The sequence below is a fragment of the Venturia canescens genome, chromosome 1 (genome assembly GCF_019457755.1).
Source record: "Venturia canescens isolate UGA chromosome 1, ASM1945775v1, whole genome shotgun sequence".
NCBI lineage: Eukaryota > Metazoa > Arthropoda > Insecta > Hymenoptera > Ichneumonidae > Venturia > Venturia canescens.
The window spans coordinates 2,024,139-2,048,418 of NC_057421.1; the positions used below are offsets into that span (position 1 = coordinate 2,024,139).

At 36.7% G+C, this 24,280-nt stretch overlaps 5 protein-coding genes and 1 non-coding gene across 8 annotated transcripts; 3 read left to right on the forward strand and 3 right to left on the reverse strand.

Moving 5' to 3' along the window:
• Positions 1-29: 29 nt before the first annotated feature.
• LOC122409127 (E3 ubiquitin-protein ligase KCMF1-like) lies at positions 30-9,670 on the reverse strand. 2 transcript variants are annotated; one of them, XM_043416442.1, is made up of 9 exons: positions 9,407-9,670; positions 7,513-7,680; positions 7,286-7,425; positions 6,875-7,071; positions 6,606-6,783; positions 5,963-6,210; positions 4,403-4,910; positions 3,953-4,060; positions 30-268 (listed from the first exon to the last, which is right to left on the reverse strand). In XM_043416442.1, the coding sequence occupies exons 1-9, from the start codon at positions 9,420-9,422 to the stop codon at positions 242-244; spliced, it is 1,590 nt and encodes a 529-aa protein (XP_043272377.1). In that variant the 5' UTR covers positions 9,423-9,670; the 3' UTR covers positions 30-241. The 2 variants fall into 2 exon arrangements, with proteins under 2 accessions (XP_043272377.1, XP_043272369.1); XM_043416434.1 differs by having other exon boundaries at positions 30-4,060.
• A 971-nt stretch (positions 9,671-10,641) lies between these two features.
• On the forward strand, positions 10,642-13,077 carry Dhpr (dihydropteridine reductase). The gene is made up of 4 exons (XM_043415667.1): positions 10,642-10,799; positions 11,814-11,897; positions 11,993-12,432; positions 12,637-13,077. Exons 1-4 carry the CDS (start codon positions 10,683-10,685, stop codon positions 12,734-12,736), a joined length of 741 nt encoding a protein of 246 aa, XP_043271602.1. The 5' UTR covers positions 10,642-10,682; the 3' UTR covers positions 12,737-13,077.
• Positions 13,078-13,864: 787 nt separating this feature from the next.
• On the forward strand, positions 13,865-13,937 carry TRNAK-UUU (transfer RNA lysine (anticodon UUU)). The gene has a single exon. It is a non-coding gene; the product is annotated as a tRNA-Lys (tRNA).
• A 284-nt stretch (positions 13,938-14,221) lies between these two features.
• Positions 14,222-15,230, reverse strand: ATPsynE (ATP synthase, subunit E). The gene is made up of 3 exons (XM_043415694.1): positions 15,070-15,230; positions 14,543-14,699; positions 14,222-14,441 (listed from the first exon to the last, which is right to left on the reverse strand). Exons 1-3 carry the CDS (start codon positions 15,121-15,123, stop codon positions 14,407-14,409), a joined length of 246 nt encoding a protein of 81 aa, XP_043271629.1. The 5' UTR covers positions 15,124-15,230; the 3' UTR covers positions 14,222-14,406.
• Positions 15,231-15,537: 307 nt separating this feature from the next.
• On the forward strand, positions 15,538-17,283 carry LOC122408711 (uncharacterized). The gene is made up of 3 exons (XM_043415680.1): positions 15,538-16,098; positions 16,307-16,442; positions 16,812-17,283. Exons 1-3 carry the CDS (start codon positions 15,972-15,974, stop codon positions 17,158-17,160), a joined length of 612 nt encoding a protein of 203 aa, XP_043271615.1. The 5' UTR covers positions 15,538-15,971; the 3' UTR covers positions 17,161-17,283.
• A 1,796-nt stretch (positions 17,284-19,079) lies between these two features.
• Positions 19,080-23,633, reverse strand: LOC122408682 (1-acyl-sn-glycerol-3-phosphate acyltransferase beta-like). 2 transcript variants are annotated; one of them, XM_043415641.1, is made up of 6 exons: positions 23,501-23,633; positions 22,254-23,337; positions 20,968-21,101; positions 20,707-20,849; positions 20,096-20,270; positions 19,080-19,991 (listed from the first exon to the last, which is right to left on the reverse strand). In XM_043415641.1, the coding sequence occupies exons 2-6, from the start codon at positions 22,469-22,471 to the stop codon at positions 19,777-19,779; spliced, it is 885 nt and encodes a 294-aa protein (XP_043271576.1). In that variant the 5' UTR covers positions 22,472-23,337; positions 23,501-23,633; the 3' UTR covers positions 19,080-19,776. The 2 variants fall into 2 exon arrangements, with proteins under 2 accessions (XP_043271576.1, XP_043271569.1); XM_043415634.1 differs by having other exon boundaries at positions 19,084-19,991; positions 20,707-20,888.
• Between the last annotated feature and the right edge of the window lie 647 nt (positions 23,634-24,280).

Below are 24,280 nucleotides of genomic sequence, written 5' to 3' on the forward strand. Positions count from 1 at the left end.
TCCATTACGATGAATACGTACGATAAACGTTGATTGAATTTCCATTATATTCAGCATCAGAGGCGTGTGTAACATAAAATACAACTAAACACAATTTACATCTTTCTTCAATTAATTATTATGTGTAAGATTTTTGTTTTTTTTTTCCACTTGAATTCTCTATAATAATTATATAATAACAGGTCTGCAGACTGCTCATCACACCATCGTCATGATAATCTTCGTCGTTGGTTGGTATTATTCACTCGTGGTTCACACATTTTCGTAACTATAACAGAATATTATTCGCATTTTAAAATCACGCGCGCTGTTTTTCTTCTGCTTCTTCTTCCTCCTCTCTTTTGTTTTATTATTATTTTTTTGTTCAATAATAGTACGTATTTTATCGAAATGATAGTGACGAAAAGAACCCTACGATCCCCCTACGTGAAAAAGCGCCTGAATATACACAGCTCGCCGCGATTCATTTTTACTTTTTCGTTTCTTTCCATCGTTCCTCATTATTTTCATTCTTTTATCGTGCTTCTTTCAACAAAGACGACTCTCGCGTCGTCAGTGAATTCAATCGCTTAAAAATTATTAATCGTATGTATATATTACAATCCTGGCCCTGCTCACATCGTCTCTTGGTTACGTCGCTGGCCACACACTATCTAGATACAAGCCTTAAATTGTTAGTAGTATTAATGATGAATAATAATAACCATAATAATAATAATAATAATAATAATAATGACAATAATAATAATTATAAGAATCACGTTAATTAATAGCAATCAATTATCGATAATGTATGAAATCGAATCGTTTGCATTTCTTTTCTTTTTTTTTGCTTCTTACTGTAGAGCCCGTCAATAGAATCGGTACCCTGCGCGGTTTTTTATTTAAATTTTTTTTTTAATATAGACAATTATTATTCCTCTCCAAACATATTCATCTTTTCACAGCGCGGTCGTTGATTTTACGACTTTTTCTTCGTACATCTTCGCACGCATCCAGCAGAATAGCACATCGTTTTTTTTTTTTTTATTAATTTGTTTCTTTTTGTTTATTTTGTTTATTTTTTTGCGGTTATGTCTCGTTCGGATTCCCTTATTTATTTTATACGTATGTATAAGCGAGACAACGGTACGTAAAATATATATTTATATATATAGTACATACAAATCGAAAAGCGATTTGTACACATTCACCGAGAAAAAAGAATTGATGAGTAACAGAGATTTTCACTTGGACTCAGGCTTTGAAAAGGAGAAAGGATCCGCCGAGAATTTTAGTTAGGAATCCATTAAATTTATCGTTTACGCTCGTGCATCGATGATTTTAAACGGTCAAGAATTTTGGTGCAATGAGATTCCTGTTGCTGGTTTTTTTTTTTTTTTCACAGACCAGGAAACACGCCACGAATATTGACAATTACAGATTCTTGAGGGATGATTCCTACCTAATCGTTCGCTCTGAACGGTTTGTTCCGAAAAATTTTTTTTTTTTAATCTCCGAATTCGTGAGTATAATTTGAATAAATAAGGCAACGAGAAAAGAAACGATTGAATGTGTCGGAATTTTGATGTAATAAATGGAGCAAACGGCTATGAAAATTACTCGTTGATCGTTCTTTGGCGAGTGAAATAGTTTGGAAAATTCGTTTTAAATCCTGCGAGCGTATGTAGACGAAAATTGCATCGTTTTAAAGATTTTTTACTGACATGATGAAAAAAAAATCGGCGAACATGAATTAGGTGAAGAAAACAGTGATGAATGAGTTTTTGTTTTGTTTTACAAATTTTAGAATCGATGCAATCGATCGAAGAACCGTAGACGTCTTTCGTATTTCTTTTCCACATGCATGCACACGTAAACTCTTTTCGAACATGCTTTTATCCATTTTTTATCGTTTTATTATCGAAGCGTTACATTTTTGCCAAAAAAACTACAATCGAGTCCTATGTTGATAATCCCGCTCCCCCTGCCCCTCTACATAAAAGTAAAGCGACGGTTCACTTGATTAATTTGAATGAAAAAGAAAAAAAAAACAACTGAGTTCCGGAGAAGATTGTTGGCAGAGGGACGATGACCCCGAAACGTTTAAAAAAATGTCTCAAAAAATGTTACGACTCTCTGGATACTTCTCAATGTTTTTCACTTTTAATTCTAAGTTTAATTATTTCTCTGCTTCTTTATTAATGCTTTCTTTCGAACATAACTCTTTTTCCATCTTCAAATTGCTCCAAGTTGACGGCTTTTTTCTTCTTTACACTCACACATGCGGGGGAATATTACACAAAAATAAAGACGTATAAGGACAGTATGAGTAGAAGACGTAAAACAAAAGAGAAAAATGAATTTGCAATTAAATGCAATGATTTAAAAAAATAACCAGTAGACATGACGTTGATCGTTAATCCGTTCGAGAAAGGAGTAGAAAAACAGAGATAGCGAGAGAGACAGAAAGATAAAAGTTGGACAGTTCGTATCTTATCGAAGGAAAATCACAAAACCATCTCTCGTCTGCCCCTAGGCTATAAGACTTACTTCTATACAAATTTATTTCTTTCCATTTTCTCTTATTAAAGGGTGGTGTAAGAAAAGAGAGCAAGCTCAGAAGTGTTTGCTCGGCTATTCGATTTCATTTATAATCTTCTCCCGTACACCGAAAAAATAAATTGGGAATCGTAATGTTTCACATTTTTGACTATACAAAATATAATCGAAAAAGAAAAGAAGAGAGGGCGTTAACGCTATACGAGAGTGATTATTAAGTTTCAAATTCTTGATACGAATTACTGGGACAATTTCTCAAGGACTCTTGTTGTTTTACCTCAACGGCAATAATTCCTTTTTAAGCCGCGACACGTTGTTTCTCTAATGATTAAATGTCCACGACTCAAAATACGTACATATATATATATATATATTTGTAAATATATCCGTCTCTCTCACTTTCATCAATGATTCAAGCTTCGGAAGAAAATTGGCAAGACCTTCCTCCTCGCAAAAATGAATAAGCGCGAAAGAGAGATAAATTAAAAAGAAAGAAAAAAAGAAGATAAAAGAATGCGCGCGCTCCCGACTTCCAAGTGATTTATGTACATTCGTTTAGTCATCGACGAGTCATCGATGAACAAGGGACACCTGCCGCGCGAGCCAGAGGGATCAGGAAGAAGAGGCTTTCGGAGGGGAGGGTCGTGGGGAAAAGTTGACCGCAGTAAAGATGATATTTTGCATATATATTTCGTTAAAATCTTCTCGAACTATGAATTTGACGTTCGTATCGTTCTGCTGCATGGAAAATATCATATCAATTCGTTCCAGCAATTGCTTGAAGTTTAATATTTTGCAGATTTAGACTACGAAGTATGATAAAACTGTTTTTCAGTCTTTGTTTTAAATAATCAGACGAAATCTGCAATAAATGAGAAAAAATTTAAGTAATTTTGTAAATGAGAAAATAACAGTGAGGCTTTTCGCTGCATTCAAGCGATACAAACTTCAATATCATCTCGAAATCTTGCCAAGAAATGAACGTTAAAAATTTACTCGATGTTGTGGTGTTTGTTTTTTTTTTTCGTTTAACTTTGATACCACCGCGCAAAATCTTGCCAAGAGTAAAACAAGGGAAGATTACTCGGTGTTGTGGTTTTTGAGTTTGTTGATTTTTGTTTGTATATGCTTTGTGACGAATGATTCGAGCGGGACGGGCGGGGTTAGGGGGAATGGGATATTTCGAAATAATTAATATATAATATTATAATAATAACAACAATGATGAGGTGTTTTCTAAACAGTGCTAGGACTAGTGCTAGGAGGGGCCTGTGTGATTGGGAGAAGGTGGGTCGGGATTGGGCATTCGGTGGCTAGGATGGGGTTAATGAGGCGGAGGTGGCTCCGTAGATTGGTTCCTTCCGTCTACGGCTCGGACTGGCTTTCTACGCGATGTTCCGGTCACACCTACCGGGCCAACACCACCGCGCATATACGCCGGTGCCGGTGTCGCTATCGCTTCTCTGATCGTTCCCGTTCCCGTGTTTCTTATCGGTGGTGGCAGTGGCTGCTGCAATACCTGCCATAACAAACAGCACAGCTTGAAAAATCCAAGTGAATTGATGACAAAACAGAAATGTTTGTTTAAGAAAAATTTGCTGAGTCTATTAAATATATAACTGTGTATTGGTAATCAGATTTTTATCTCAAAAACTTTGAGCTTTGGTCGGTATAATTGAATGTTGATGGACTGAGACTTTTGATAGAGTGAAATTATGAAGCTTTGCGGATCAGTGTCGAAAAATTTCTTTTGCTCGATCTTTATTAGATCATAAGAATGAAGCTAGATCTAAAATAGATAACCGGTGCACAAAGTTGCCTGAAAATATTTAGGATGTGAAAGATAATATGAAAAACTCACCAGGGGTGGAGGTAAAACGCTGTGCATTAGCGTTTGAACAATGGGATTGTTCTGCGACGTAGCAATGCCGTTGGGATTGGAGGGTAGCCCCTGACTCGGGAGACCAGAGCTAACGCTACTTGCCCCTTGAACTAGATGCGTTTGTTGTTGTTGAGCGGACGTTGGAATCGCCGATTTATTAATAGTGACTGCAGTTCCGCCCTGATCCCTTTTCGGTTCCTGCAGAGGGGTTTTTTTCGTCGAAATATTGGTACTAGCATTGGGTGTATCGGGACTTGGTGTAGCAGTCGTTGTACTCGAAGCCGGTGTTTGAACAAACGAGGACGACGATTGTTGCTGCTGATCTCGTTGCTGTTGCTGTTGTTGTTGTTGTTGTTGTTGTTGTGTAAGCTCCGGCAAAGTTTGGGATAACGTGCCAACGACGAGCTCACGAGCGAAAAGACTCCGATTGGCGCTCTCACGCTCGAGGCTCTGCAGTTGCGAGTCCGAGAGAGTCGTCGTTATGCATCTGCGCAAACGTGGAGGCGGAATTATTTTAATGCTTTTCATACACCCGATCAAAGAGTCTTCGTCATCGCGTTTATCGGACGTTTCGGCCGTCATTATTTCGAAGCCAAAAAAAAAATCAATTTTTCACCGAGAAAATCACTGCGAGAAATGAGACTCGATTATTTTTAATCAAATTCCAATTTTACAAAACACTATTGCAAAAATCAATGGTCATAATCTTGAAAACCACTGCTGTACTTTACCGAGGCGAAATAAATGATGGAAGAGGGGGAAAAAAACGAGTATCGAGTATTCACAAATCTTGTATCCTTTGTTGCGATTAAATAATAAAAAGTTAATAAAAAAAAACTAATGTTTGTTCTGGACGTCTAAGATTCACGGGCGCGGTTAAAACCGAAATGAGATTGGTGCTCACGGGCGCACGAGAATTTTGGCAGCCCCTCCGCGTGGCCATGACACGCGACTTTGCGTTTAAATATGGAGCGGGTCTAAAAAAAAAGAATTAAAAGAAATAACAAATACGTCGCTTTTCAAGAACGCTTGTCTGCGCTCTTAGTCAGACGCGAAAAAATGCTTTTTTCTTGTCACTCTTTGAGGACCTAAGGATGTTATATTCTCTGAAATGACTGCGTTCGATAAACGCTTCAAATAATCGTATTCATTGCAATATCTTCTCTGTCGAGGATTCTTTTATGGGCCCAGTTCGTCGCTAGTAGCCAACTTTTGTCTCGGAATTTGAATAAATTTTTGTTCAACATTCTTTCTCGATCCTAGAAGTTTTTCAATTTTCGTCAATGCAGGATCCATTGTTGCGGAACAAAGCAAAACGATCGAGTAAACCGATTGATAAAATACTTGCGCGGACTTCTTCAAATGAAATTAATACGATTTTCTTGTTTAAAAAATGATTTACAAGGGCATGTGTTTTGAATGAATATGTGAAATAGGCCAGAAATTTGAAAAAAAAATCCGGTTCGCGTGGGTTAAAACTGGAATTTGCTGGTGCGACAAGAATTAGTACTCAATTAATAGGGTGACAAGGAAATTTACCTAGGCAGCAAGAACATAGAGTTCTGGGAGCTCGAAGACGAAGAGCTGGACGGGTTTGAAGAATTAGCTGGGTTATTGTTACTTCCGGTACTGTTGGCAACGACACTAGCCATTGTAGCCGAATGACCACCGCTGTTGCTTCCGCCACCTCCACCGGCGCTATTTCCTCCCGCACTCGCGCCACCTCCGCTCACCAGACCGATCATCTGAGTTTGTCTTCGTGGCAGTCGTTCGAGTTGCCTTGCCGCCTGTCAAAATGATTTATTAATGTTTCATTCACTGAATTTATGAAACGTCGACGGCATACATTTTCATCAACGGTGAATTGTACTGTGCGAATAAGAAACGAGCAAAGTGGAAAGTTTGGAAGGAAGGCAAGGGAGATGAAGGGGATAAGCTGAAATAATAAAAGCGAGGAATTCATTTCGGGAAAAAAGCAAGAAATTCCAAATTCTTTATCAGCAATAAATTTTTGTTTTTTTTTTTCTACATATCGTTCTTGGTATTCAGCAAAGATGTATCCAAGTACGAATTGAAAATGACTAAATTGAGGGGATATTGTAAAAAATAAAAGGGAATTAGTATCCAAAGGACTCCTCATATCGGTTGGCAGTTTGAACGATTTTTTTCAATTTCCACTTACTCGAACTTGTTGACGTTCCAGTTGTAATTGCATTTGTAATTGTTGCAGCTGAGAACTTTGTCCAGTTACGCCAGTTCTACGAACACCTGACAGTTGGGACAATAATTCAGTAATTGGATCTATACCATCTCGACTACTGGGACTGAGTCCCCCTGACGAACTGAAATGCATGTTGGACCTGTTAATAAAAAAGGGGAACAATCGTCAAATCGTAATCTGAAATTTACTCACAAACGTTACAGAAATGATGATACGATGATTGATCTTACCGTCGAGCTCTCGTACCACTGATTCCTCTATTCGGATGTGGTATCCGTCGTACACTGTGACGACTGGATGCTGGCTCGTCTAGAAAAGATATTAAATCCCTCGGTCCGCTCCGATGCTCAAGTGTCAAATGACTCGCAAAATCGTCGATAACGTGATTCGGATCTCCACCTGGCAGAGATGCGCAAACCGGACAAACCTGAGGATGAAATCCAGCAGAAATCCAATTACGTTTCATTATTATTAAAGAAAAAAAAAAAAGACACTTTCTCAAATTAGATCATTCTAATGAAAGTTTTCGAGTAGCAACATTTGAGTCGCACTCATCCGTGACAAAATTTCTGAAATTGATCTGTAAGCGACAAGTCAAAATATTATTCAAACACTCCCGAAGATTGGTATTCATGACTGACCACTTCAAAAGTTGTGTCCGGATGATCCGCGGCCACGTGTTCCTGTAATGTGGCTTCTGTGAAACCCATCCTTGTACAGTATGGGCAAGTCAAGGATTGTGGTTGCTCTACACTCACACCTTCCCCACCGTAGTACAGTTCTACGATAAAATATCATTAGAGCATTAGCACAAAGTCAATTCTGTTATTAATCTCAAAGAAATTTTAAGATAATGACAAAAAATTACCAAAGTCAGTCCTAGTGAGAATACACTGCATAGGATGATCCGTGAGATGACGAGTTGTACTGGCACCTGCCTCGTAACAACTGGCGCATAAATCATAATCGTAGCACACCAGGCACTTGTATCTGCGACCCCGAAAGTTTCCCTTCAAGCAGGAGTCACAGCTTACCCCTGCAAACGGAATACGTTTTTGTCATTGGAGACAACCATTTGAAAGTCAATTTTTTTTTGTATCAACTTGCAGAAATCCTAACTAATTTTTTGTGATGCATTATCTATGTATTTGTTAAGCTTGGTTCAATAATTTGGTAGATTAATCTCATTGTTGCCATGTGGATTTTAACGTGCTGATATTTGTTCCAGTATGAAAGATTTGTCAACATTACTGTATGCTATGCAGCATTTTCATAAATGGACGCAAGTAAAATGCTATGTACAAAATAAAGACTTGTAAATGTCCCAATAAACTTATTTGAAATTGCTGAATATGAAAATTTGATATGATCATACACAAATATACTGCAATACAAGAAAATTGTGGACCCGGGTATTGATTGACAAAAGAGACATCAAAACAGACATTAAATTTTTGTGATGTATGTTTTTCTGATCATACTTCACAGCAAATCTTTATCAATAAGGAAAAATAATTTTTATCAAAGTCCGAGCCAAGAAATGGTATAAGGAATGTCTATTAGGCTCTGCTATCGTCTAGGTTGAGATTACTGTGTCAAAGTAGCTATTTATATCATCTATACCCGATGTATCTACAGCAGAGGGTCACTGGCAAATAAAATTCTCATCAAATATTACTTCTGAGCAATGATTTATCCAAATACAAGGAAATAGAAATTCAGGGAAAGCTAGGGAGTTGGCTAAATCTAAGTTCAGTGACAATCGATTTGATTTCCTGGTTTTTGTAAAAAAATCATTGCTTCGTTTCATTGCATGCAATTTTATTTGACAATTATTATTATTGTCTATTTTTGTAAGTTCAGCTAAGTAATTCTCATCTGTTACATCATGCATAATTCAGAGAAACAATAGAGATTGTTGGACTGATCAAACTACAATTTTGAAAAATTATAGAATGAATACTGAGTTCAAAAAACAAGGGAAATCGTGGGAAAGCAAAATGGCTTAGGTATTTAAAAACTGAATTTTCCATCAGTGGTGAAAGGAACAACGAACTGGAAAATAATTATGGTGCCAACAAGAACAAAAAAGTAAATGCCAATTTTATCGAACAATCACAAAATTTTAAGCCAAAGAATTTCAAGCTTATAGAAGTTCGAATTATTATTCAAAATTTTCGGAATACGTCAAAAACGCAATGCAATGAGTTACAATATGTTATTGAGTAGAAAAAATAATTCTAAGAGAAGGGGATACAAGGTATCTGAGAGAGGTAAATTTTTTTGAGAAATCAGCTGGTACGATTTGTGACGTTCGAGATCGACGAGTCATATTTGACCGAAGCAAGAGGACGTAAATTCTTTTGGGTAACGGGAGATGGGTCTCATTTCTGGGTAATATGTTAATATTGCCCGTCGAAATATTGCAAATGAGCAGAAAATTCGTGTTAATTTTTCTTTTCTTTTTTCACGAAGTGCTGCCATCTGCGCTCTGACATTAGAGTCCTCGATCATTCCGAGAGCATCGGGGCTGTTTCATTTTTTTTACGAATCTAATTAGAAAAAATTTCAATACTCCGTCGTATTGGGAATGGATGGAAATCATGTTGCCAGGGTTCTCTTAGGAATGAGCCAAGCTGTCACGATTTGATTGGACTGAATGACTTTTAATCACTATTAGATTCCACGAGGTTCGACAAAACAGATCTCACTATAGTCAGGATGTTCGCAACGTACATACACACTCACATACACATACGTACCTTCATGTCGACTCATTTTCCGTTTAGAATCTCATATACACCAATAAATTGGGCCTCGCGGTCGCGCACCTTTTCAACTAAATTCAACAATTTATTGAATCTTTGATACACCTATTTATCGCGGGCTTCGTGTCCCAGTCTGTTGGTCAATAAGCCAGACACGACAGGGAAAACATTAATCGTCAAACAAAAAATTTTTTTTCGTTAGAGAATTTCCAGCGTAAAACCTAACCCAACTGGGCTACCGTGACGTCAGACTAGACCTACTAAGTTCACGGAGATGCACGGGATGAGAGAGAAAGAAATAAAGAGAGAGAGGGAGCGCGCACGAGGTTGGGGAAGGGCTGTTCTCCCCCCGTGTTCCGATGTTGTCGGATCTACGGTTCATACATTCTGCCCGGGAATAACAAAAGTCTAAAGTCATTTTCTGTTATCAAAATTTATCCTACAATTATAACCATCCAGTGATTTTACATACTAATGTTTATATCATATGGAAATGTTGTCAATTTATTTTTGTCTATATTCAAAAAGCTAGCTGTCATTGGAAGAATCTGTCGATAATTTTTTTGCAATAAAAACTCGGACGTGACCCGAGACTGTAACGAATTTAATTCACGGCTGAATAGTGGCGCTCTAAATTCAAATCATTGCATTCACAGTATCGTGATCTTTTAAAAGTAGAACACAAATCGGGATCTATTTGACTAAATAAATAAAATATTTTAAAGTATGTGTTAAACCCCATAGATTTCGTACGATGAGCAATGGAAAAAAAACTAGATAAATGTAGTCTAAAAATGGCAAACGGTATCAGTATAATGACAATACATTAAATATTTGTCGCATTAAACGAGGAACAACGAAAAATGGAAATTTTCAAATCCAATAGGTATATTCGGAAGTAAATAAAATGCAATATTTCGATGGATCAAAATGGATTTCTGTTTTAATTTTGCAAAGACTTAGCATTTTCAAACACACGTTTCTTCTGTTAAACTAACATATGAATATTCCGAAAATACCTTTCTGTATGAAGTACCCTCAAATGTAATTATAAAAGAAAGTTTAAATTGGCGAAAAAAATAGAAATGAATAACTATCATTGACACGACATGGGCTTGAGAACTCCTCAATAATGAGGGTCGATAAGAGATCAGGCAACGTTGCAATAAAACTTGACGGAATTATCCGAATACAATCGAAGTAGTCCGAACGCCTTCGTTTCAATTCGCAGCATCTCGGGTCTGGTATATGAGCTCCTCGACTCCTCGACATGTCAAATCTCTTCATTTATCGAACTATGGCTACCGTTGCAGGACGTGTTTTCGTTTATGGAGGGAAAGGAGCTCTTGGCTCTGTTTGTGTTTCTCATTTTAAGTCGAAAAATTGGGTAAGTTCGCAACGTTTATTTTACTTTGCAATAATGTTATTACGATGTCTTAACCTTCTATTTAACCGGTATCGTAATAATAATAGAATTATTATAAGAATTATAATGCAGCAGGACTTTCACCGCCAGATGTGATGCAAGGCTGAGGCAGCTACTTGTTGATTTATTGATAAATTCGCCTAAGGACATTTGCGTTAAAAATAAAATGACCGGTGTGTTAAGAACTATTGTTTTTTTTTTTTTTTTTTTTTTTTCATTTTATTATTGTGTCGATTGAAAAATGATCGAAGGTAATTTATGAAAAATAAAATATAACTACATTCTGTTCCAATATCTTTTTCTACTTATAACGAGTGGCATTCGTTTATAAATAATATATAGATCGATACGAACATCGATCAAGGTACTTCCATGCAAGCGTTAACTGGGGCAACAATATTCATTATGAAATGTTGTAAGAATTCGAGGAAATAAAAAAAAATTATCTCCATGAAGGCCAAAAGGCTGACTAATGGACCAAAGAAACCTTTCTAATGTGCTCGGATTTTCCAAGTCTCCTACGTAGTTATCTCGTACTTAATCGTTATCACGTGACCCGTGATTTTAAAGGTTGAAATTCACACTCAATCTCCTTCTCGGGCTTTTCATTTGAAATGTTTAATTCCTGTTACAAAAATGAGGAAAAAAAGTTGTGATTCATTGAGGAAACAGTGTTATTTCTTGTCTGCTGGAAGAGTGGTGCTCAATCAAATATGACAAGCCATGAAAGCCAATAAGACATTTGTAATACGAAATTATGCAGAAATGCAATTACACAGTTGCTCGAAATAATTTATATGATAATAAATTTTTGATTAAATACAACAAGATTTTTGTAATGTTCTGAACTTATTATTAAAAAAAAACCGAAATCATAATATCGTATAAATCATGTTTGAAAAATATTGAAATCAAATTTTCAGTCGATTAAAAAAGAACCAAAAACTTTTTTCATGAGGTTTTTTTCTGCTTCAGTGGGTAGGATCTATTGACATGAAAGCAAACGAGCAAGCAGACGCAAATGTGGTGGTGAATTCAGAGCACAGCTGGAAAGAGCAGGTGAAGTGACTTTTATTTTTTTTTCTGAGCTTGTCAATTGCAAGTTTTTAAAAGATTCGTTTGGAAGAGATTTTATGACTGTGAAATTTTGCCAGGAAACCTACATTCTCAATCAAGTGAAGGACATTCTGAAAGAAGATAAACTGGATGGAATAATATGTGTGGCTGGTGGTTGGGCCGGCGGAAATGCGGCCAGCAAAGATTTTCTGAGCAATGCTGACCTAATGTGGAAACAGAGTGTTTGGAGTTCAGTAATTGCCGCAAGTTTGGCTGCTGCCAATCTCAAAAATGGTGGCTTTCTCTCATTGACCGGTGCTAAGGCTGCCCTCGAAGGAACACCAGGAATGATGGGCTATGGAATGGCTAAAGCAGCCGTTCACCAACTCACAAAATCTCTCGCTGCTAAAGACAGTGGCCTTCCAGCTGATTCTCTTGTTGCTTCAATCTTACCAGTAACATTGGACACTCCCATGAACAGGAAATGGATGCCAAAAGCTGATACTTCCTCCTGGACGCCCCTTGAATTTGTTGCAGAGTATGTACATACCTCGCACTCATTTCTTGCCAAAAATTGCAGGCTAAAATGTGCAGAGACGATTCTCTCAGATCGAAATTTTTACTTCCTTTATTTATCTTTGTGACAAAATATCTGTAAAGTTTTAAAAGGAAAAAAAAAATACAAAAATTTGCTTTAATGACAAGAGTGAGGGAAATAACTTGAAACTGTTTATTTGTGCAGATTATTCTGGAAATGGTCACAGAACGAAGATCGTCCTGCAAACGGAAGTCTTTTGCAACTCGTAACAACGGACAATAAAACAGAAGTCATTCCAGCCTAAAAAGGAAAACACTCATGCAATGAAAAAAATTGAATTCTCATTCAATTTTCATTCATTAGCTTCAACAAGACGAACATCCGAATCTCCACGTTAAACGTCGACGTAACGTCTCCATCACGGACAATAAATTGCTGGCCAAAATTGTAACAAAATTGGCAATTCCCCTTTTATTAAGTTAATTTTTTTCACGAGTTTCTTTTTATTATACCAGAAATGGCATTTCTTCGGCGGCATGTTTGAGGCTTCAAAAATGAACATGAATCTCTATATTTTGCTGTATAGTAATCTGTGTGTATATATATGTATGTATATGTGAAATGTACTATTATTTCATGACAAAATATGCAACATTTATTTAACACAATGACCAACAATTATTTTCTCTAAAAAACATAAACACTCTACCGAGTCTTAAAACCAATGGGAAGAATATATTTAACGTTTCTTTTCCTTGCTGGTCCAATAGAGCAATAATTATTGTGGCACCGAGTGACGATTTATATTGAATAGGAAGCGAATGGTACAATTTCTCATATTATTATGTCTCGCATGAGTCGTATTCGCATGAACACTGAAAATACTTAAATTTTTCGACAATTTTAAATTTTTTTGGCATTTTAAGTGCATCGCAGTTTTTTCCCTAACAATACTCAAGTTTTGTTAAATTAAATAATAATAAAATTTCATGGTTATCACATCTACCGTTTCTGACATAAGAAATAGGATTGGTCTGAATAATGATAATGAACAGAAAAAGTCGCGAAAATATTCTTGATTATTTCGAATAATTCTATAATAAGAATGGAAAATTAATAAATTGTTAAAATCTGAACAAAAGTTAAATCAGGTTTCATAAATTAATAATCAGTTCAAAAGTATATTTAACTATTCGAAATCTATATTTTTATAGCAGTACTGCAAAGTGTCAAAATCAGTTTTTTTTTCATTCTTCGATTATTACACTGCGCTCAATCCTCTTACGACTTGTAATGAACAAAGCAGCTGCAATTTCTAGTTATCATTCCTTTCAAAGCAAAATATACTCAAAATCCCATAATCGATAAAAAATTAAACTTTTCACTCACACTCGATGCTTTAAATATGTATTTGTTGCCTCGATCATATATCGCCCGGATAGCTCAGTCGGTAGAGCATCAGACTTTTAATCTGAGGGTCCAGGGTTCGAGTCCCTGTTCGGGCGTTATTTTTTTTTTCGTTTCGAAAGTCTAAAATAGTACGGTTTGATTGAAACGATTTATTAAAAAAAAAAATTAAAATAACGTTACTTCAAATGTTGTTGGATTGTTCACTTGACGATCAAAATTTCACTACAGCCTTTTCTGAATCGTTATAATCAGTATCGAGAGAAATTTTTGTTATAAAGGTTTGAAAATAAGGAGCGCATTGTCTGGCAAATGATGGAATAAAATTTTTGCTACAAAATCTTCCTCATCACAGGTGAGAATAAAAAAAGCATTCATGTGGTTTAGTTCTGTCCTACTTCCATTTATTAATCACCTGTTTGGTTTTCAAGACATTATGTACAATATGCATGGGTGTGTAACATTGCAATTGAATATGTACTCTTTATATAGTGTTTTTTCAATTTTTCATTCTTTCAATTATAGAATTTGATTACATGTGTAGAGTACTAGTAGAAGTAAGTTGATCTACTTCATCATTGCTTCAAGATTTTTCAATTCGACTGTAACAAGAGAAAAAACAGAAATTTAATTAATGAAATTGTAAAATCAAGTGTAAAGAGGGTAACAAATAAGACTGAGGATTTCAGCTTGGTAAACTTACGTTCCGCTGCTATCTTTTTCTCCGCAGCAATTTGTTTGTCACGGATCACCTTGCGTTTGGCTTCAGCTTCGCGCCAGGCAGTCTCCTTTTTGCTCAATCTGTTTTGGTTGACAACTCCGTAAGCAATGCCAGCTATGAGGAAGCTCCATCGACCGAACTTTATTCCGAGAATAGAAAATTAATGATAAATTATTGAAAGTTTCTATTTGAGGTTAGGATGGTAGAGGAATGATGGCGAGCCATGGCAAATGTCAATATTTTTTACTGTCGTTATTTGCCATTCTTCGGAATAGCACAAATACAGGATAAATAAGAATACTGGAAAAGAAGTATTTGTTCACCAGATACTCCGTATAATGATTATTCGAAAAATTATGTAATGGGAAGCGAGTTTTCGGATGGGTGAAAGCATTCGATCGATTGATGAAAAAAAAGTGACCAGTACTTAAGAATACTATTATGAGAAAAAATCGGTTTTTTTCATAGCACGTGTATAAAGTTATTTACAAAGATTAATAATTATTTACCTTAATCAACGGGGACACCCTGACGGGTCTTGGATTCAGCTCAGCGGTCGACATTTTTTATTCGTAGACAGAACAACCACAGGAACTGTGAAGCTGAGTACTTCGCTCAGCCGCTCAGTCAGTTGGTGGAAACGGTGGAAACGTACGTCAATGCTCTGAAAACTCCTCCTAAAAAACTACCAAAGAGAAGTTGGTTGCATAAATTTATCAATGAGTGAATTATGAATTATTATTATCAGTTAATTGGCGTTTATAACTAGTTTCTTTAAATTTTACGTACTATGGAAATTATAAATTATTTTAGCCAAAACAAAAATAATTCTGACCAACTCCAGTCAATATGTTTTTTGATTTCACCCTGCAATAGGTAAGAAGAAATCTTTCGAATCCTTGGCAACAGAAGCAACTAACTTATCGACTATCGTTTCTACTCTATCTTGGTTTTAAATTTTTTGACTTTGAAACTGAATGCAAATCATTTGTCGAGTCGTCGAGTTCTTGTCTGCGATTGTCGAATTAAAATCTACCTTTGTCGGAAATTAAATAGAAAATAGAAGTTTAATCGAAAAACCAAAAGCCAATTTGAATAACAAGATTGTTTCAATAATTCGCACTAATTAATTACAAAAAGATATTCAACAAAAATTTAAATAAAATCCTGTAGAGCAGTGCAAAACGCACAAAAATAAGGAATACTAAAGGCGGCATTTTTAATTCTCCCGAAAGATTTAGAAAATGAATTATTCGATCCGAAACTCTTACACACGCCTGATTTTTATTTCTACGATTATACTTTCGAACAATTTTAATTTCACCATGTCTTCTCTATTATCAAAGGACTCAAACGTACAGAGTTCTTTGCTATTGTGATTCGTGCGGGTGATGAATTTTCTCATCGCACTATGTCCAAAAATGATGATTCTTCATCGAGTTCCGATGATGAAAATTTAACCAATGCTTTTAGAGAAGCATGTGACGAAAATTTTTTACCACAGTCACTATTCGACACTAAAAATTCTTCGATACCGGGTAATTTGTGTTTACCGCGTGTTCCTTAACCTCAATTTTTGCCGCATTAAATTACGTAGTCGTTGAGCCATCCTACAATGATCTTTTCCCAATCCAGTTTTGTGATGTTCGGATTTATTTCCATGATAGAAACACCTTTTCAATAATCTGCGAATGATAGCTGGTACCAATGATTAATATTTTTTGACGTACAACTATAAAATTTCAGAATCTGACACCAAAGTTGAAGTAGAAATTAAACCTTCGCTAAGAGTCACAGAACGTGCTGATAATTTTGAGAGTTTTGGAGTGTCGCAGAGCTTCAAGAACTATGTTGCGAAGAAGTTAGATGCTTTGTTGGACAGGTGCGTTTTCAAATTTTTTAATGTTATTTATAAGTAACCGTAAAAAATTAAAAAATGTTCGTTATTATTGCCGTTCCATCCAAAATAGCTAATTCAAAATTGAAATACATTTTCACCATAATTTTCCAAAATCTTACTCGCTGTTTGGTTTGTTCAGTATATTCTGACTTAAATTTATTGCAATAACTTTTAACATTCTACAATTGTTTTATTGGTAAAAGACAAAATTTAAACTATTATTTCACAGTTGTCAAAAAATAATGAGTTTGTAAAGTATACATAGAAAATGAAATTCATCATTGAAATCGAAATCATTCAATTTATTTGGAAACCAACTTTTAATCATGTTGAAACAATTGACGTTTTCAGGAGCATTCTGGATGACAGTTGTAATGACTTAGAAGAGGACAGTCCAAAAAAGAAGAAAAAGAAGAAGCGGCGTACGAAGAACGAATGTGGAATCAAACTTTTAAGTTCCTCCTCCGAACCTATAACAGAAATTGAGCAAGTCCAAAGCGAAACTCAAAAACGTATAATAAAACCATGGAAGTTTACGGCAGAAAGCGAAGCAAGAAATATGAGAAAGTGTCAGGAAGTTGCAGTTGATGGAAATTGGGTTCTTTCCAAGGCTGAAACTAAAGCTTGGAAGGAAAGATGTAAAGGTGCTGTATTCAAGTACAAAAAATCTCGCAATGGTGTGTTAGTCGAAGATCAATAATCCGAATGTATATCTAATGTTTTATCAGCAATATATTATTTTTTATACAACCTATACAACAGTCTTTTGAGAAAAACATTAAGAAATTGTAGATACGAATATAATTTGACTTGTTTTAAGGCATTTCTTATTTTCGAATTTCTTTTTTCCCTCCATTCGACTAAAAAAATAATTGAGAATCTTCGTAACTCCATGGAACATTTCAAAAAAATTTGTAATTTACAATTACAAAAATTTGTTATAGTTTACTTTCAAACAAACTGAACTTTGTTATAAATATTTTGTTTTGAAAAAACAATTTTAAAATTAATCAGTCCAAAAATACCGCAATTTTTCAGAAAATCCATACATTTCTGACGAAATATTGGGAATTTCCTAAAGGAAACATTATTGTGATGTTTTTGATATGAAAACATTTTCTAAAAAACAATTTTTCAGTTTATATCATTATGAAGCAGTGAAAAAGTAGCTAAGAAGCTGTAGAAAATCATAGTGGAGGAGAGCACGAGAGGCCGAATTTCGAAGTTCGGAAGCTTCTATACTAAAACAGTGGTAAAGTTTTTCATTTGATCATTAAAAGTAGTCGCTGCCCGCCTTATAAATGTTAAAAAATCATAAAAATCGTTCAGATATTTTGAGAGAGAAAAAATTTAGATTTTTTGGGTTCGGATGTATTTGATGACTGTTTGAAGCAAAATTTTGACGCTCCCTACGTTGGAGTTAATTTTTACTCGAACCAAGATTAAGAATAACAAAAAACCTTGGATTTTGTCAATTTCATTGTAAACTTAAACCCTCTCGGACCGTATGTTGCTTCTACGCAACACGCGCTTCCAGGCCCAATAAAACTGCATCGGTCAGTAAGGTCAGGCTTCTAACTGCCTATTTCCATCAAGCAAGGTTAGATTGCACCTTAGATACTCCTAAACCAAGAGATAAACTGCTTTAACTCATCGAAATATCAATATGAAGTCGGCGTTGTGTGAAAAGGTGCTTTAGTTATCGCAAAAGAAAAGAGGGTATAAATTTTTTTTTCGTACTCCAAACGTTATTTCTTTTCAAAGGGAAGCTAATATGATGTATTTAAGGTATTCGGTGCTAGACTCATTCGTAAATTTTCCTGATTTTGCTCCCCAAGGACCTGGTGCTGCGCGCAGCGAACATTCAAAAATTCATATTTCCCAACAAAAAAACCGAAATGTCACAATGGATTCGGAAACTAGAAAGTATTTTGAGATAAAATTATGAAGGGAATCATTTTCCGTCAACGCGTAATAGGTCTCGGTCTGAGAGGGTTAATGAACTTGTGCAATTATCGAAACATTTAAAGTTGAATATTAAGAGATCAACTTTTTGTTGCTTCAATGAAGAATTTGCATCTCTGAAGCTTCTTCATTCGCCATTCCATTCACTCCAAATCTATCGATAGATTCATTTAAAAAAACTATTTTCCATTCTTAATTGTTACGTTAATGAATTTTGTAAATTATCGTAGTCGAAAAATCACTCGGAGACGAAGAAACGGAGAAGGAAAAATACGTCACGTCCCAACGCAGCATCAATATTCCGTCCCCTCACCGCAGAGAGTGCAGATCGAGAAGAGTAACGAGAGCGATTCTCCCAGCTTTCTGTACATATTGCGGGGCTTACCGATCCTGCTACCGATCTCCTAGCTCCTGCTCCTAGACATCGATATCAGGGGAACATGGAGAAGGTAGCAGCTGCTAGGTGCGTTATATACGCTAGTTACAATGAGGCAGCCAAGCAGAGCGAACCGGTTTTCCTTGTTCGTTTGTGTGCACGGCTCGACGCGACTGGTCGCGTTCTCCTCGCGCAGTCGAATCTCGACCGGAGTCAACTCAACTCGAATGTGTTACTGCCTCGTTCTGGTAAAACTTCGAACGAAGCTTCGTGTCTTTTCAATCCTCCAATTCCACAGAGATCGATTATCCATTGTCAGAAAGTCTTTTTCTAAGCTAGCTAACACCATTGTTCTTGGCGTAAAAGTATTTTTCATTTAATTCTAAATGAAATAATTATTTTTATGACAAATTCCACAAATTACAGCCACGATTTTGTTTTTCAAATGTCAAAATTCTTATAAAATCCTATTTCTTGGAGACTGAAACTCTCAGAATAAACTCCGACAACAAAATATCCATTACGAACTCGCGTAATTACATTGAGAAACAAAATCCGAATGAATCGTAATAATTGAAAAATGAACGGAGCGATACTTTGATTTTGAAAAGTTGATATTTCTCAATGAAATCTTCACGTTTGCAAAAGATTCTGATCGAGTTCAAACTCCATAAAATTAAAATCGAATCAGTAAAAGTTTGAAAATAATCAGAGTGTCAGTTTTTCAAATAGTTCTTTTTCATTATGGAATTTGAATAAGTATCTCGGATCCAAATACTTTCAGCTAATGGTCTTCACTCCCGAGCTCGATTATCAAAAATATTTGAAAATTCTTCAAGACTTTTTGAGTCAGAGAAAGGAATTTTCGTGATTGTTATAACCTAGATGATTCAATAATTCTCATTCAGATAAATTCGTCCATTGAAAAAAACGAATTTGCAGTAACGTTAAAAGAGTTCATTCGCCTCTCCGGCATCATAAACTTTTTGCCACATTTTTTGATTTCTCGAAGTGATTTCGACTCGCAACGTTGGCAGGGTAATCCTTGGGCAACGCTGCGAGGACTTCGATCGCCAGTTTATCGAATTCCTCCTGCATTATTGTCCGAGTTCTTTCTTTGAGGTCATCCAAGTCCTTCTCCTCGAGTCCCACCGTTGGAATTGGCTCCAACGTTTTCACGATCATTTTTCCTTCGGCACAAGCAAAAAATTACGATTTAAAACGTAATTATAAAAACAGATAATTCAATTGAAGCTCAATCATTGAAACCTCATGATTTCGTGGCGCTTATTACCGTGACCAAAAAATCGAGTCTCGCTGTCGATAAAGTAATACGGCGAGTATACGATCGGCAGAATTGGCACTTGATTATGAATCGCTAGCCTGAAGGCGCCTCTCCTGAACAAGCCCAATCCGTTCTTCAATATGTCCTTGTTCCTCGAACCCTCCGGGAAGATGAATAGCTTCGTCTACCTCGAGCATTTGTCCTACGTTTAGACGCGCGGCAAATCGGCCTTTTTCATTCGTAGTACAATATTTTGTATAATTTTAATGTGCCCAAAAGATTGTACGCGTGATAATCGAATGTTTGTAGTTCGATAGAGAAAACGTTAGGTAAAAATTGTTTTTCCAAATTTTCTTTAAAACTCCATAAATATATAATTTAATAACAGTGAGAAAAATACAAAATTTTAAATAAAAAGATCCTGGCGAACCGAATGAAATTAGTTTTACTGCGGACAAAAATTTGGTTGAATCAACTTTGATGGATCAATAAATGAAATTTTCATTCCCCACGATTTGTTGGACCAACAATCGTTTTCTCTCGGTCTATTTTCGTAATGAACTTCATCCCAACGTGCTTAAGTTCGGCCGAATCTTTCTACAAAGATCGGTTATACGTACCGCTTGATTTTTAATGAGTTCGCTCGTGTCGAGCAATGTTTCCATCGATTTTCCCCGATCCCCTCTGCGTATGAAAACGACACCGGCGAGCCAGGCCATCGGACCGAACGGGAATACGTAAAAAACGGCGCGCCTCGCCACAGCTGCACATTTGTCCATTGTCCCCCACATGACGAACATACCTGAATTTTGTTTATTTTTTTAGAACGAAATAATAACTCGTGAGATAATAACTCAATTGATGAAAATACGCGTCCGCACCCAGTACATCGAGGATGCTCTGATGGTTGGCAACGACGATGCAGCCTCTTTCTTTGCCAAGCTCCTCTTTGCCTCTGATATCCCATTCAATGCCGAGCAATTTCGTGTAGTATCGCATAAAAAAGGCTCCGTCACTGTGACATTACAGATGCACAGTGTTGTTTTAAACGTTTGCGTGAACATCGTTCGAGCATCGTAATGAGTCGTTGAAAGGAAATTATTGCAGTACATTTTTATAGATTCTTGTGAGGCGCTGGGTGATGGAATTTGGGTCATGGAAATGGAAAAAAATTGTCAAGAGTTATAATTTGAAGTGTCGAGACGAGCTTGTTTTCATTTTATGAAAATTTTCGAAATCCAAATGTTTAGGTGGCCCCTCTTCGCTGTCGTTAAACTATCGATTCTTCACGATATTTATATTAATCTGACGAACACAGAACCGAAAATACCTATGCTTATGTGGATAACGGGGAGCGATAAGATTATTTTCACACGTCGTTAGAAACGGATAAGTCAATCGAGTGGCTCGCTGTTTTTTTTTACTTTTCAGATCTGCGAGCCTCCAACTTTCGTGATCATTCGATAAAACATTTATTTTGAAGTTTTAAGGTTTTTTATCTCTGGCTCTTCACAGAAGTACGTTGCTCCCGATGACGGCTGACGAAACTCGATTCTTCGGAATAGCTTGAATCATATTTCCGTGGAGTAAACGATCTTTGGAATGTTGCTAATTCGTTTCTCTTATTGCAGACTCTTCAACTAATGACTAGACGTGGAACGGAGAATCCTTGACTGAGATTTTGAAGTTTCAGTTCTGAAAATTGTGCCTAACATACGAGACTTACGTTTGCACAAAAACTTGTAACGTTTCGAAAAAAAATGAAATTTCGTTTGAGTTCCAACAAACATCCTCAGAATTTTCAATTTTAGAGTCGACACCGCCAATGAAATTTGTTGATCCACCAGGAGCAACGAAACGTGGCGAAGTAAATGAATGGTTTCAATTCAATGACACTTTCATGGCACTGCCGAAAATTGAAGGATCGCATAAAGCAAATATTCATAACGCAAATGAATTTCAAACCGTTCCTCACGAATCGTCGGTCCACCAGAAATTTCGTTCAACAGATTTTTGTCTCCTCATTTTTCTTTCTCATTATGTCGTTCAACGAGATGATTCATTCCGTTGGGAACGAGGCCGGAGTGACAGGCCGAAGTGACGAATTAGCACAGAAGGAAACCAGAAATCGTATTGAACGGAAGGAAAATCGAGAAGAAATACTTACCGAGAGTTCCTGACATTTTTCGGTGACAGAAGAGTGTAAGGTAGCATGAGAACTGCGATGGAAGAGCTGTAAATTACGTAGAGCGCGTATTTGGCGAAGAATCTGACAGGATCGTTACTCTCAAAAAAACAGGAGATTACGAAGAGGACCAACGGTATTAAGGCAACGGTGTTCCAGCTCGAGCCCTCCAGGAATGCCATGATCGAAAGTCGAATCATGCACTAAACGAAGCACAATTTTTATCGACTATTGAGCAAAGAAGAAAAACCGATAGAAATGAGCGACTACGCTTGACGGTCGGATAATTTGATTTTTATTCATTTATCACTAACATGCGCGACTCGGAGCGTCCGATTAAATGGGAAATGCGGAGTGAAGCGTAGACCGATCGCTTATGTGTAAGCCCAGAATACGAACACCAGCGTTCCTCGATAAACTCACAATCGCATGTGTCTCTTTCGTATCTCTCTCTCTCTTTCTCAATTATACTCAGAATTCGATCTATAGCGTGCGGGCTACTGCGAAACGCAGATGTGTGAATGTAAACGTGTGTGCACAGACACAGAAACGATGAGACATTTGTACACAAGACAATTCATGCGACGACGATTCGGCTGTGACCCGCATTATCGGTCGTTTTTCGTCAGAAATTTTCCCACTTTTCAGCTCAATTGACACGAAGTCTCGTGCCATTCTGTCACTTTTATTCTCAAAAACAAACTTTTCGTAACCGAATACGATAGGGAATTAATGCGGCCACAGATCGACGCAGTGAATTTTCATTAAAGAGTAAACGATCGAATTTTTCGTTTGCTCATTTTTCATAGAGAAAATTGAATTTTCTTAAAATTAGATTTTCGAAAATTGCGTTCCTCCCAGGAAAATTTGAAGCCGATTCTCATTTCTCTTTCTCTTTCGTGCACCCGCAACTGATTGAGTCCTTCGTCGATAAGTTTTCGTGAGAGTTGCTCAATATTTGGATGTTAAATTCTCACTCGAAGTCTCGCGACAATCGAGTCGTCATGTGTGCGATGAGTTTATCGATCGAAGTCGTGAGAATGTGTCCGGCAGCAGTGCGATGAATCTGATAATAAACGAAAAATGGAAATTCAGTTTCATTCCGTGCGGACTTTCTCAACTTCTAGAAAATTGAATCTTTCGAGCATGCAATGAAATAAAACGAGTCATTTCTTAATTTAGGAAGTGACTGAGCATGGAATGACCCGTACGTGTGTGCGGATACAGACCAGTTCATACGACACCACTCTGCTTTCTTTCTGCACGACATGTTCGTGTAGGAGGCTCTTGGCTCGACAGGGTCCGAAAGGGCCTCTCAGACTGACAAACGAATTATGATTTTTGTTTTCCGGTGACGGTCAAACCTACACGGACCCTTGACCAGTTGAGGGACACGATCATGGCGTTGGCTGGATTATAACACTGGTGTGAGCGTTATATTTATTTGGAAAGCAAACTTTTCGTCTGTGACTTTGAGCAATTATCGATATTTCGAGAACCACGTTTCTCAATATTTTTTCCTCGTCATATATTTCTTGAATAATTCATCAATTGAGTTTCTCATTTCGCATGAGAAGTCAGTGATTTTTGTTTTCTAGAAAATATTTGTGAAGAAGAATAAATTTGAGTGATTTAAACTTCAGCATCGATGGGTCTCTGTTTATAACAAAAATAAAATCTGTGCACGGCAAGCGTATGGGAATAGCAAAATTGTGACTCTTCGTCACAGAAGTCATTAACGCGAATGACTGTGCGATCGAACGAGCCCAAGGAAAAGCTCTTTAACCGCCTCGCAGCCAGTCAAATTGCCCCACTGCGTTGATCGATCTCAGTGGATATTAGGGACCGATAAACGGATACGCATTTGACACTTTTTCCTCAAAGTCCTCGAAACTGCGACCACCTTGTTTGCCGAAATTCAGTCGCTCGCCGAAGCGCTTGATGAAAACTGTACTCGACTCCGCAACGTGCGTTTTACTCACTCCACACGTCCGATAAGGCACGTGTCG

What these genes read in the sequence shown, in the direction of transcription:
- LOC122408711 (XM_043415680.1), top strand. Translation starts at nt 15,972, where the DNA reads ATGTCCAAAAATGATGATTCTTCATCGAGTTCCGATGATGAAAATTTA. An exon ending in TAAAAATTCTTCGATACCGG is followed by an intron (nt 16,099 to 16,306) that starts GTAATTTGTGTT and finishes ATAAAATTTCAG; the next exon opens with AATCTGACACCAAAGTTGAA. An exon ending in TTAGATGCTTTGTTGGACAG is followed by an intron (nt 16,443 to 16,811) that starts GTGCGTTTTCAA and finishes TGACGTTTTCAG; the next exon opens with GAGCATTCTGGATGACAGTT.
- Dhpr (XM_043415667.1), top strand. Translation starts at nt 10,683, where the DNA reads ATGTCAAATCTCTTCATTTATCGAACTATGGCTACCGTTGCAGGACGT. An exon ending in AGCACAGCTGGAAAGAGCAG is followed by an intron (nt 11,898 to 11,992) that starts GTGAAGTGACTT and finishes AAATTTTGCCAG; the next exon opens with GAAACCTACATTCTCAATCA. An exon ending in CCCCTTGAATTTGTTGCAGA is followed by an intron (nt 12,433 to 12,636) that starts GTATGTACATAC and finishes TTATTTGTGCAG; the next exon opens with ATTATTCTGGAAATGGTCAC.
- LOC122408682 (XM_043415634.1), bottom strand. Translation starts at nt 22,471, where the DNA reads ATGATTCGACTTTCGATCATGGCATTCCTGGAGGGCTCGAGCTGGAAC. An exon ending in AAAAATGTCAGGAACTCTCG is followed by an intron (nt 21,102 to 22,253) that starts GTAAGTATTTCT and finishes GTAATGTCACAG; the next exon opens with TGACGGAGCCTTTTTTATGC. An exon ending in GACTCGATTTTTTGGTCACG is followed by an intron (nt 19,992 to 20,095) that starts GTAATAAGCGCC and finishes CTTGTGCCGAAG; the next exon opens with GAAAAATGATCGTGAAAACG.
- LOC122409127 (XM_043416434.1), bottom strand. An exon ending in TCTCACTAGGACTGACTTTG is followed by an intron (nt 7,426 to 7,512) that starts GTAATTTTTTGT and finishes ATTTTATCGTAG; the next exon opens with AACTGTACTACGGTGGGGAA. An exon ending in GCGTTTTACCTCCACCCCTG is followed by an intron (nt 4,061 to 4,402) that starts GTGAGTTTTTCA and finishes TTGTTATGGCAG; the next exon opens with GTATTGCAGCAGCCACTGCC.
- ATPsynE (XM_043415694.1), bottom strand. Translation starts at nt 15,123, where the DNA reads ATGTCGACCGCTGAGCTGAATCCAAGACCCGTCAGGGTGTCCCCGTTG. An exon ending in GGGTGTCCCCGTTGATTAAG is followed by an intron (nt 14,700 to 15,069) that starts GTAAATAATTAT and finishes CTCGGAATAAAG; the next exon opens with TTCGGTCGATGGAGCTTCCT. An exon ending in GAAAAAGATAGCAGCGGAAC is followed by an intron (nt 14,442 to 14,542) that starts GTAAGTTTACCA and finishes CTCTTGTTACAG; the next exon opens with TCGAATTGAAAAATCTTGAA.